Below are 12188 nucleotides of genomic sequence, written 5' to 3'. Positions count from 1 at the left end.
TTTTTGCATTTGTTGGGATTTAACTCTAGTTGTTGTTGTTGCTGTTGTTAGGTGTTTTTGAGTACAACTTATAGTGACCCTATGGAAAAAAGATCTGAACCCTGTTCTATCCTGTGGCATCCTCACACTTCCTGACACACAAGAATCCATTGCATCAGTCACCGTGTCAGTCCACCTGGTTGAGGGTCTTCCTCTCCTTCGCTGGCCCTCCACCATTCCCAAATCATGTCCCTCTCTAAGGAATAACACTTCCTAACAACATGTCCAAAGTATGTGAAGGCAAAGACTCATCATTCTTGCCTCAAAAAGAGCACTCTGGCTGCACCCTCTCCAAGACATATCTCTTTGTTTTCTTGGCTGTCTATGAGATGTTCAGTGCTCTTCTCCAACACCACTGCTTAAAGGCATCAATTCTTTTTTTGTCATCCTTATTCATTGTCCAGGTCTCAGATACATACCTAGTAATTGGAAAGACTATGGCCTGAATCAGATGTACAGAAGACTGAATCAATCTTCAAACTGACACCACTACTCCTTAATAATTTGGAAAGGTCCCTAACTACAGATTTTTCCAGCGCAATGAATCTCCTAATTTACTGACTGTTGCAGACCGAGGGTCCCAAAGAATGGAATAATTTTATAATTATTAATAATGAGACGAACAGCCAGGAATGAGATAGAGCAGAGAGCATAAAATAGGGGGTCAGCAGTTCTCGACTGAAGACCCCAAGCAAAGCTTCTCTGTATCTTTATTGAAAATTATCAGGAAGTAAATCACAAAGAGGATTCAATGCAAATGAAGCCAAGCTCTTTCTATTGAAACCCTTCTGCTTGACTCAGGAGGGAGGGGTTCACAAATGCAAGAATTTGGTTTACCCTTAAGGATTACCTTGATGCCTCAGGGTGAACTCTAGCTCAGGAAGTAACACTCCCTCTGTAGGGGGCCCCTTGCTGTCTCCTGTCTTGCAGGGAACTAACAGCTCATTTTCTGGGATCTGCCACAAGAGAAATCTAACTTATAAATCTGTAATTCCTTCAATTCCTGAACAAGGATTTTAATATATTTGGTATAAAGTTTGGCTTCCCATAACTGACTGCTCGTACCAAGGGTGTTAATTGTGGATCCAAGCAAGATGAAGCTGTTGACAGTTTCAATCTCCTCTCCATCCATCATGGCATTGCCTATTGGTTCAATGGTAAAGATCTTTGTTTTCTTGATATTGAGATGCAATCCATACTGCATTCTTGGATCTTATGCAACAAGTGCTTCAAGTCCTCCTCACTGTCAGCAAGTAACGTTGTGCCATCTGCATAACACAGGTTACTGATGAACCTCCCTCAAATCCTGATGCCATATTCCTCTTCATAGAGTCCAGCTTTTCAAGTAATTTGCTCAGTATGTAGATTGAACAGGTATGGAGATACACTACTACCCTGACACACCCCCTTCCCAATTCTAAACCATGCAGTGCTCCCCTGTTCTGCACAACAGCCTTCTCATCTAGGTATAGGTTCCTCATGAGCACAATTGATAGGGTGGTATTAATAAGTTCAGAATTCTTTATATAGGTATCAGTTATAAAACTATAGTTATTTTTCTTCAGCCTGCAAAACTAGTTGCTTAGCCTCCGAATTCTCTGTTTCCTGTCTTTAGTCATGTAGAGTAGTTTACCAGAAGAGGAAATGCATCTATCCTAGATGCTGGTGAAGCTGGCTCTCCAGTCATATGTAAACTGTGTCTTAATCTGCCTCTTTACCAGGAAGAGAACTGGGGCCTTCCTGAATTACTGATACATAGATGGGAACTGTCCTTTTCAGATGTAGAAATTACCTTTTTTACTAACAAAAGTGCATTGTTAAATGAGCTGGAGTTTCACCCTAGTATATAAGGCCATGACCACTCCCAGACGAGGAGGCAGTCTTTGAGGTCAGGACCCACTGTCCTCCACAGATATGTAATAAAGTGCATTTATGGATATTGCATTCCTTTTGTCTTATTGGCGACTGACTATGGAAAGAACCCCTTGTGTTCATTAACACAATCAAGTGCTCTGAGATTCCCTTTCTTAATGTCAGCCACAACTTGTCATGACCCACACAGTCAAATGCCTTTGCATAGTCAATAAAGCACAAATAGGCATTCTTCTGGTATTCCTTACTTTCAGCCAGGATCCATCTGACATCAGCAACGATATCCCTGGTGCCATCGCCTCTTCTAAATCTCGCTTGAACTTCTGGCAATTTCCTATCTATGTACTGTTTGAGCCCGTTTTGAATGATCTTCAGCAGTATTTTGCTTGCATGTGGTATCACCTTTCTTGGGAATGAGAACAAATATGAACCTCTTCCAATCCATTGGCCAGATAGCTGTCTTCCAAATTTCCTGGCATAGACTAGTGAGGGTATCTAAGGCTGCATCTGTTAATTGAAACAAGATAATTGGTATCCCATTGATTCCTGGGGCCTTCTTTTTTGCCAATGACTTCAATGCAGCTTCCACTTCCTTTTTCATTACCTCCTTCATTACCATATGGTACTTCCTGAAATTTTCCGGTGTCAATCAATTCTTTCTGGTATGTGACTCTGTGCATTCCCTCCATCTTCTTTTGATGCTTTCTGGGTCATTTTATATATTGTTGCAGACCGAGGGTAAAATATTTTTTAAATTATTAGTAATGAGACAGACAGCCAGGAATGAGATAGAACAGAGAGCATAACACAGGGGGCCAGCAGTTCTCAACTCAACAACTCAAGTCATGTTTCTCTCTGTATTTATTGATAATCAGGGGAAGCAAATCATAAAAGGAATTCCTTGTAAATGAAGCCGAATTTTTCTCTATTGTCAACCTAATGCTCTAGCTCCTGAAGTTATTTCACAGGAAGTAACACTCCCTCTATTGGGGGGCCGCAGCTATCTCCTGTCTGTAGGGAACAAACAGCTCATTTTCTATGATATGCCACAAGAGAAATCCTAACTTATAAATGTATAATTCCTTCAATTCCTGAACAAGGGTTTCCATATAATATTTGGTATAAAGTTTGGCTTCCCATTATATATTGCCCATAGCATCTTTCAATATTGTGACATGAGGCTTAAATTTGTTTTTCAGTTCTTTCAGCTTGGGAAATGCACAGTGAGTCCTTCCTTTTTAATTCTCCCATTCCAGCTCTCTGCACATTCCTTTATAATACTTTGTTTTGTCTTCCCGGTAACTCTAGTTATGGGTCTAGATTTTAAAAAAAGGGGGGGAGGATGGTGGGATGGTTCTTGGAAAGATTCAACAATATTTTATGAGGCCTCTATCCCAGCCAATACCTCAGACAATGCTCCAGGCTTGGTTGCAGGTGAAATCTCAAACTAAGACTCAGTACAGCTGGTTTAATGTCATCAGATGTGGAAAGGAGAACTAGTTCTATTGGCAGAACTAATTTAAGAGATTTAGAAGTTCAGCGTTCTCAACTTCCAGATTATTGGCTCATTTCTTCCTATTCCAAGTTTCAGTATCCATTCCTTCCCAAGCAGTACCCTACTTTAACTTCAGACATTATTTGAGGTTGGCATTTTACTTTGGCTACATTTACAACAAGGTTTTTTGTTTGGAAATGGACCCATCGATCTAAGGTCAACTGATATTCTACAAGGAAATAAAACCTATCAAATTGGGAAATGACAACATCTTCAATAAATGGTAATGGCAAAACTGGACTGCTACCTGTAGAAAGCTGAAACAGGATCCACATCTCACACTATACACAAACATAAACTCAAGGTGGATCAAAGACCTAGGAATAAAGCCCCAAACCATGAAGTTCATAAGAGACAAACTGGGATCAAGTTTAGAAGGCCTAGTCTATAATATACAGGAACTGCCATATACAGCCAGAAATGCACAATCTGAAGAGGATAAAACTGATGAATGGGACCTTCTAAAGATTAAATCACTGTGTTCGTCGAAAACTTTTCCCAACAGAGTAAAAAGAAAACCTACTGACTGGGAACAAAGGTTTGGCAATACCATGTCAGACAAGTCTCATAATGAAAGTTTACAGAATACTCCTGGGCCTCCAGAACAAAAAGACTGATAATCTAATTACAAAATGGACAAGAGACATGGAAAGACTTTTCACAGAGGAGGACATTTGGATGGCCAATAGACACATAAAGAAATGCTCGGTTCGAATCCACCAGATGCTCTGCCGGGGAAGGAGGGGAAATCTCCTGTACCAGTCAGATCTGATTTGACGGTACATGCACACAAAATTTAAAAAAAAAGTGCTCAAAATCACTGGCAGTAAGATATGCAAATCAAAACCATAATGAGATACCGTCTTACCCAATAGCAGTGGCAAGATTTAGCAGAGCAGCAAGTAACACATTTTGGAGAGGATGTGGTGAGATAAGAACTTTTCTACATTGTTGGTGGGATTGTAAAATGGTACTCTGGAAGGCAGTTTGGCGTTTCCTAAAAAAAGCTGGGCATAGAAATTCCATATGATCTAGCTATTCCATTGCTTGGGATATACCTGAGAAAAATGAGAACTGAGGGACAAACAGACTCTTGTACATACCAATGTTCATAGCAGCATTATTCACCATAGCAAGAGCATGGAAACAACTCAAGTGCCTAACCACAATGGAATGAATTAAGAAATGATGGTACATTTAGACAATGGAATATTATGCAGCACAAAAGAGCAATGATTTTGTAAATTACTACCTAGCATGGGTGGGACTGGAGAGCACTACGCTCAGTGAACTAACTCAGTCTCATAAAGACAAATACTGTATAAGACCATTACTGTAGAAGGAGTACTAGAATCAAAGGAGGGAGTGAGGGTACTTAAGCATATGGTTACACAATTTGATGGGTGGAGGGAAGGGTGGGTAAAGGAAAGGGGAAAGATCTGATGTGAAAAACAATGTATATGAACTTTGTAAGTAAACCAATATAGAATAAAATTAAATTAAAAAAATAGTTTTTGTTCAGTTGTCAGTTATGTCATCTGAGTAACTACTAAGGATTTTTTTTAAAGCACGATTGGAAGGAAAACTGGAGGTTCATTAATGTGAAACTTGTTCAACAGCACAGAGCTTATCTCTTTATTTCATCACTTTGTGTAGCATAGTAGGGTGAATTAACCAGCTTCCCTAAACTTGTTTTCCTAACAAAGTTGTGGAAATTTATCAAATACATGGTCACCCAGAGCCTTACTTCTCACTAATACTTGACCTACTAATGGTGATGCTTGGGATGTTAATGTCACCTTTTTCAGAACCCTCTTTACTAATGGAATTACCACCATCAGCACTTTTCAAGGCTAGTCAAACTTGAGAACCAATTTAGAAAACTCCTTGTGATTTTGTTTTTCTAGAACCACTGAGGAGGAATGTGGCATCATTATTGTTATCATCATAACAACCTACGTTATGCAGATGACACAACCTTGCTTGCTGAAACTGAGGAGGACCTGAAGGTCAAGCAAGGACTGTAGTCTTCAATATGGATTGAAGCTCAACATCAAGAAGACAAAGATTCTCACCATTGTGCCAATTGGCCACATCATATTAGATGGAGACGAGATTGAGGTTGTTAACAACTACAGTTTGCTCGGCTCCACAATCAACACTCTTTACACCAGCAGTCAGGAAATCAAAAGATGAATTGCAATGGGAAAATCTGCTATCATGGACCTCTCCAGAGTGCTGAGAAGCAATGATGTCAGCCTAGAGACGAAAGTGCACCTAGTCCAGGCCATGATCTTCACAATTATTGTTATACTTCAGAGATGACTAGGGATGACAGAAGAAGAATCGATGCCTTCATATTGTGGTGCCATGGACTGTCAAGAAAACAAATAGGTCTGTCTTGAAGAGGGTGAAATGAAGTTTGTCGTTGGAGGCTAGGATTTTGAATCTCCATCTCACATACTTTGGGCACATGGCCCAGAGACACTGGTCCTTGGAGAAGGACATCATGCTTGGAAGGGTGGAGGGACAGGCAGGAGAGGAAGACCCTAGATGAGCTGGATGGATACAGTAACTGAGGCAATGGGAATTGGTATGTCGGAATTAGTGAGACTGGCTAAGGACAGGGCAGGGTTCAGAGCTGCTATACATAGGATTGTTATGGGTCGCAGGCAACTTGATGGCACATAACAACAACAGAACCACTCTTGGTACTGAATATCTTAGGCAAATTTCTCTAGAGAACAAAATACAAATAAGTTTGTGTGAGATAAACACCTATCACCATCATCAGATGTTCATTGTTCACAAGTGGGAGCTGACTCATAGCTGTTCCTCTAATGGATTTTCAGAGACTGTAAAATGCACAAGAAGAGATGAAAAGATTGCTCATCTTTCTCCCAAGAGCTTTTCTGGTGGTTTCAAACTGCATGCCTTTGGGTTGACAGTGTAACTCCTTATCCTCTAGCCCACAACCGCTCCCTATAATACATATAGGGAGTGTTGTTGATTGCCGTCAAGTTGAGCATGACTCATAGCGACCCTATAAACAAAAGCCCTGAAGTCTTTCTATAACTACTGTCATTTATCAAAGTTCATAGAGTTTCCAGAGGCATATTAGTTTAGTAGTGGATGCCACTCCTGCTTCTAAACCTATCTTAAACACATGTAAAGAAAGATTTATCTGAAGGAAATAACTCACATTCCTTTTTTAAAAAAGTATTACAACATGTCTTTATGATTCATGTAATCTGTTTTTTTAATTTTTTAACAAAATTTTTAATTTTAATTATGGTTTTAATTGCATTCTACAGAAAAGTTAGATTTGTATTCATTCATCGTTGCACATTTTTATGCTCTCCCTCTTTTTGCCCTCTCCCAGTTCACTTTTTTTTTGTTTTTTTTTAGATATTCATTCATTGTTTCACAATTACCTGCCTGCCCCAGTCCTCTTCACAATGCACCTCTTATTCTGGGCTGTTGTCATACATATAATGCCTAATTATATATTCCTTTTATTTAAAAATTTATACTAGTTTATTTACAAAATTTGAATACATTATTTTAAAAATCAGATTCTTTCCGTTTCCCTCACCCCCGCCCCCAATCAAACTGTACAACCCCATAATTAATCCCTCCCTCTCCCCTGCACATCCTCATCCCTCTGCTTCCACATCCTAGGTTCATGGCAAGTTCCAAGTCTATGGCAAGTAATGCAGAGACTGATAAATGCAACGTCAGCATAAAAGAGAGGCGGTTGGCCCAACCAACCAAAGAGATCAGGGGCTAGATGTATGAATGATGGAGACAAGCAAAAAGCAAGCCATTTCAGTTAGACTTCCTCACACACTCGATGCAAGGCCACATTACCAGTAAAACTCCTTTTAAACCAGCAGGTGTCTTGGAGCAAAGCCCATCAGTGATGATTACATTACATAAAATCTTCGTCAAGGAATTACTAATTGGAATCAATGTGATAGTATTGGGTGATTTGGTAGATTGCAAAAGATCTCTTTAGAGTGTTAAAAGGCAAAGATGTGACTTTCAGAACTAAAGTTCACCTGATTCAAGCCATAGCATTTTTGATCATTTCATCTGCACTTGAAAGCTGGACAGTGAATAAGGAAGATTGAAGAAGAATTGATATCTTTCAATTATGATGCTGACAAAGTATATTAACTATATTATGGACTTCTAGAAAATGCACAAATCTGTTTCTGAAAAACTACAGCTAGAATGCTTTTTATATATGAGGATGGTGAGACTTTATTTTACATACTTGGGACATATTATTAGTTGAAGGACACCATGCTTGGCAAAGTAAAGGGTCAACAAATAAGACGAAAATCCTGGATTGATCCAGGAGCTACCACAATGGGCTCAAAAAAGGAGGCAATTTTGAAGATGGCATAAGACAGCATAATTTTATTTGTGTTGTTATACATGGGGACGCTAATGAACTGGAACCAACTTGATGGCACCTAACAAGAAGAGGAAGTCATTACAACTGTTATAAATTCTTATTCAGGAAGACCTGTGCTCTTTCAAACAATCTATGCTAATGAGTAGTTTGATGTGGAAAAAAATGCTCAAGTCTTGGCTCTCCATCTGAAGACATGGCTGTGCCACTAACCATAAAATTATGGAAATGTTTTTATGGTTACTAGAAATAAGGTCTTTTAAATATTCAAAAAGTCCTCATTACAAAGTGGATTAAGCATTGGGCTATTACTCAAAAAGTTAGTAGTTAGAATACATGATTTATAGCCTTAGAAACCCTAGGAGGCAGTTCCACTTTGTCGAAATGAATTTAACAGTAGGGTGTTGACATATTGTTATGTTCCATTGAGTTGACTACAACTCATAGTGACCCTGTAAACAATGGCTCTGAACCCTGCCCCTATCTTGAGCCAACCTTACTGTCTCTGACACACCTGATCCCATTGCCACAGTTACAGTGTCAATCCATCTCATCCAGGGTCTTTCTCTCCTGTGCTGGCCTTTCACCCTTCTAAGTATGATATCTTTCTCCAAGGACTGACCCCTCCGGATGACATGCCCTAAGTATGTGAGACGGTGCTTCAAAATCCTTACCTCCAGGATGGTTTCACCCTCTTCAGAAGAGACTTATTTGTTCTCTTGGCAGTCCATGCTATGCATAATATTCTTCTCCAGCATCACAACTCAAATGCATCAGTTCTTATCCTGTCATTCATTGTCCAGCTCTCTGATGCATACATAGCAAGCAATTAAGGAGATCATGACCTGGATCAGGTGCACCTTAATCTCTAAATTGATACAGTTGCTCTTTGACACTGCAGAGAAATCCTTGACCTTGGATGTTCTCAATGCAACTTTGTCTTTTGATCTGCCGACTTTTGGTGCCAAGTGGGTGGATTGTGGATCAAAGCAAGATGGCGGGAAAAAATTCAGAATCTCAATCCTTTCTCCATCTATCACGATACTGCCTATTGGCCTGGTGGAGAATTCTGGCCTTTGTTTTCTGTGTTGGACAGCAATTGCTATTATTAATCGTCTTTCTCCAGAGATGCTGGAGAAGATAAGGAGACGATCCCCTTAAACGTACACGTTTGACATGAGGCGACTTATTTTGCAGTTTGGCTCAAACCATAACAAGGACATGCCCTGCCTGCATGGAGCGCGGCTGACTCTCTCAACTAACCAGTTCTGCGGCCGAGCTCTTTCGCGCTCCCTTCGCGGGGAGACCCTGACGCAGCCGGAAGGCGGGGAGGAGGAAGGAGCGCGCCGCGTGGCCATCTTTGTGCGGGGCTCCCGGCTGCCCGCTTGCGCGGCTTTCTTGGCCATCTTTGTGCGGGGCCGCGCTTCCGCTGGTGCCGGCGCCGGCGCGAGAATCCGCCGCGGAGCCGCAAGGCATGGAGCTGTGGACGCGCTCACCGGTCGCCGTGTGGCTGCTTTTGTTCTTCTTGTCCCCAGCGCTGGGCCGCCAGAAGGAGTCAGGTGGGGATCTCTGGGCAGGGGCTTGTGGGTGTGATTGGCATCTGGAGACGCTCTCGCTTCCGATTGCAGCGGGCGCCCAGCGGGATGCTGTGGGCGCGGGCGTGCGGAGCTGGGCAGAGAGTGAGGGCGTCTGGGTGGCTAGCTTGTTTCTCCTGTTCTGGAGTCTGGAGACTAACCTGTTCTCCAGTTTTGGAGTAGAGGTTGGGGAGGAGAGGGAATTAATTCGGAAACCACAGTGGGTATGCTGTGCAGGGCAATTCTTGGACTCCCTAATACTCGGAATGGATTGTCTGTTCGTTAATTGATCCGCTCTGTAAGTCTTGTTTGATTAATAGGTGAAAAAATCAGTGTCACCGTCTTCTTGGTGGCCTAATGGCTAAGGGGTTGCTCTGCCAGCCCAGTTCGAATCCACCAGCAGACCTCATCGTGGAAAGATGGACCTCTCATGAGATTTACAGCCTTTGTAAACCCATTGGAGGGTCAGCTATGAGTCAGTTTCAGCTCATAACAACAGTCTCAGTGCCAGGCATTCATTCAGCTTGGGAATTTTCCGATGTCTTGGACTGTTGACAACTTAAGCTGAGGAGCCAATTGAACATAAATGCTGGAGAGTTAGGAAGTGGTATCTAATGTTTTACCTTTGGCGGTATCTGTAAGTCATCTGTCATCAAATAGGAATGTTTATGGGTATTTTTTAAAATTCTTATTTGCTTCATTTTTTGCAGTTTCAAAATGGAAAGTATTCATTGACCAGATTAACAGGTCTTTGGAAAAATATGAACCATGTTCAAGTCAAAACTGCAGCTGCTACCATGGGTAAGTTTTTCCCTTGATTGCCTTTGGGGAATTTAGTTCTTGTCAGGAGAAAGTATACTAAGGTCCAGGAGAAGCATTATAATGGCAAGAGACCAAGAATATTTTAAGAACAGAAAAATTTATATACATGACTGTTTTCCCCACTGGCCTGGAAGCTTCTTGAAGTCAGGGTCTATTACTTTTTTGTTTTATTACCAGTGCCGGCCCTTAGTAAATACTAAATTTTGCTGAATAAACATATTTATGAATACCGTCGATTTCCTGTTAGTTATTTTGAAGCTATGTAAATTAGATTATAGAATGGTTGAAAGCTGTCTTTACATGCTGTCAACAGGCTTGGGTTCTAGCCCCAAATCTCCCACTAATTATCCCACTGGCCACCAACCATGTGCTGAGCTTTAAAAGATATATGAGAATTATGTTCTGATTATTGCTGCTAGGCATATAGAGCACAGGGACATGGATGTGGGTCAAGCTGACCAGAGAAAGGGAGTCACATCATTTTAGACTATATGGCACAAACTGTCCCTTTGTGAGACTCAGGAAAGGGGGGGTCAGTGGAGACTGCAGTGACTTGGTGACCATGGGGGTGGCATGAGCAACATGGAGTAGTAGGAGTATGGATCAAGAAGGGATGATCCAGGTGGAATAGGTAAAGGAGCGATTGACTTTCTTTTTTTAACTTTTTGTGACTTCATTTTTGTGGATGTTTTAGATTACCTGTGATGCTTCTGGGGAAGAGTTGCTCAATCCTGCTTTCTAGTCTTTCCCTCCACTTACTGTGTTATCTAACACTAAACTGAAATACACAGACAAGAAATAACATGGAATGATCTCACATTTTCTTGGCTTGGTTTCAGTGATAATTTTCATTCTTTTTCAGTGTCATAGAACAGGATCTGACTCCTTTCCGAGGGGGCATCTCCAAGAAGATGATGACAGAGGTGGTCAGACGCAAGCTCGGGACCCACTATCAGATCATTAAGAACAGATTATACCGAGAAAATGACTGCATGTTTCCATCAAGGTAAGAGGAGTGAGGCTTAATGTCTTCTAACTTTAATATGTATTAGCTTGCTTGATACTGTTTTGAAGAGAAATCATTTATGAGAACTAAATTCTGAATAAGGGAGGGAACATAATACAGCATTGAATCCCTGCTCATATTTCAGAGAAGCTGCAAAATGATAAGCTCTTCTTGCCTGGCAATTTTTCTTGTGAACTTCTATCTTCTTTTCTCCTTTAATATTCTCTTTTCCTAGGGTAAAGACTTTGAGCATTGTTCACTGACCTGGTGAAGAGAACCTGTGCTCTGTGAGGGAGTGGTTGTAAGATACTTCCTTGGGCTTGTCTTTAGCAAAATCATACCATGCAGCTGAGGGAATGCCTGCTCTCTCTGAGAGAGGTTTGGGTACATTATCACTCTGGTTGCGTTGGCCTTGGCTCTGCCCCTTTTATTCCTTCCCCAGATGCAGTTGCTGAAGAGCGCAGGCTGATGAGACCTAGCAGGAGTGAGCTGAGCTGAAGGAGGAGGTGAAGCATAGGTATTTGTTGAATGCCTATTATGGTCGTAGTGTTGTTGTAGATAATATTCTAGGAGAGGTAGCGTAGAGGTTAGAGGAAGAACTGAGGCTATAGCTTGCACAGGCACTGCTAACCAGAACTAAAGGTGTGAGATGTGAGATGGAAGTCAGTGGGCAAAGGGCCAAGGAACAGGGGAGCAAGGAAGGCCACAAGCTGAGCCTAGAATTTCAATTTACTTAGTATTACATCCAATAAGTGATAAACCTTTTATTTATTATTTTTTTTAACAAAATCTTTAAAAAAATTGAGCCTAAAATGTGTGTAGCTGTCCAATTCATAGTGACCCTCTTGGACAGAGTAAAACTGCTTCATAGGGTTTTCAAGGCTGTAGATCTTTACAGAA

At 41.1% G+C, this 12188-nt stretch overlaps 1 protein-coding gene across 1 annotated transcript in view; it reads left to right on the top strand.

The window, feature by feature from the left end:
• Positions 1-9292: 9292 nt before the first annotated feature.
• POGLUT1 (protein O-glucosyltransferase 1) overlaps positions 9293-12188 on the top strand; it is a 48081-nt gene continuing 45185 nt past the window's right edge. The window contains exons 1-3 of the mRNA XM_006884260.1: positions 9293-9445; positions 10171-10261; positions 11145-11288. Of these exons, the coding sequence (XP_006884322.1) occupies positions 9361-9445; positions 10171-10261; positions 11145-11288 (320 nt within the window). The 5' untranslated portion in view covers positions 9293-9360. The remainder of the gene's footprint in view (positions 9446-10170; positions 10262-11144; positions 11289-12188) is intronic.

This window comes from Elephantulus edwardii, unplaced genomic scaffold (genome assembly GCF_000299155.1).
Source record: "Elephantulus edwardii isolate Elephantulus edwardi_28Jun2011 unplaced genomic scaffold, EleEdw1.0 scaffold00032, whole genome shotgun sequence".
NCBI lineage: Eukaryota > Metazoa > Chordata > Mammalia > Macroscelidea > Macroscelididae > Elephantulus > Elephantulus edwardii.
This window is presented reverse-complemented; position numbering and strand designations above follow the sequence as displayed.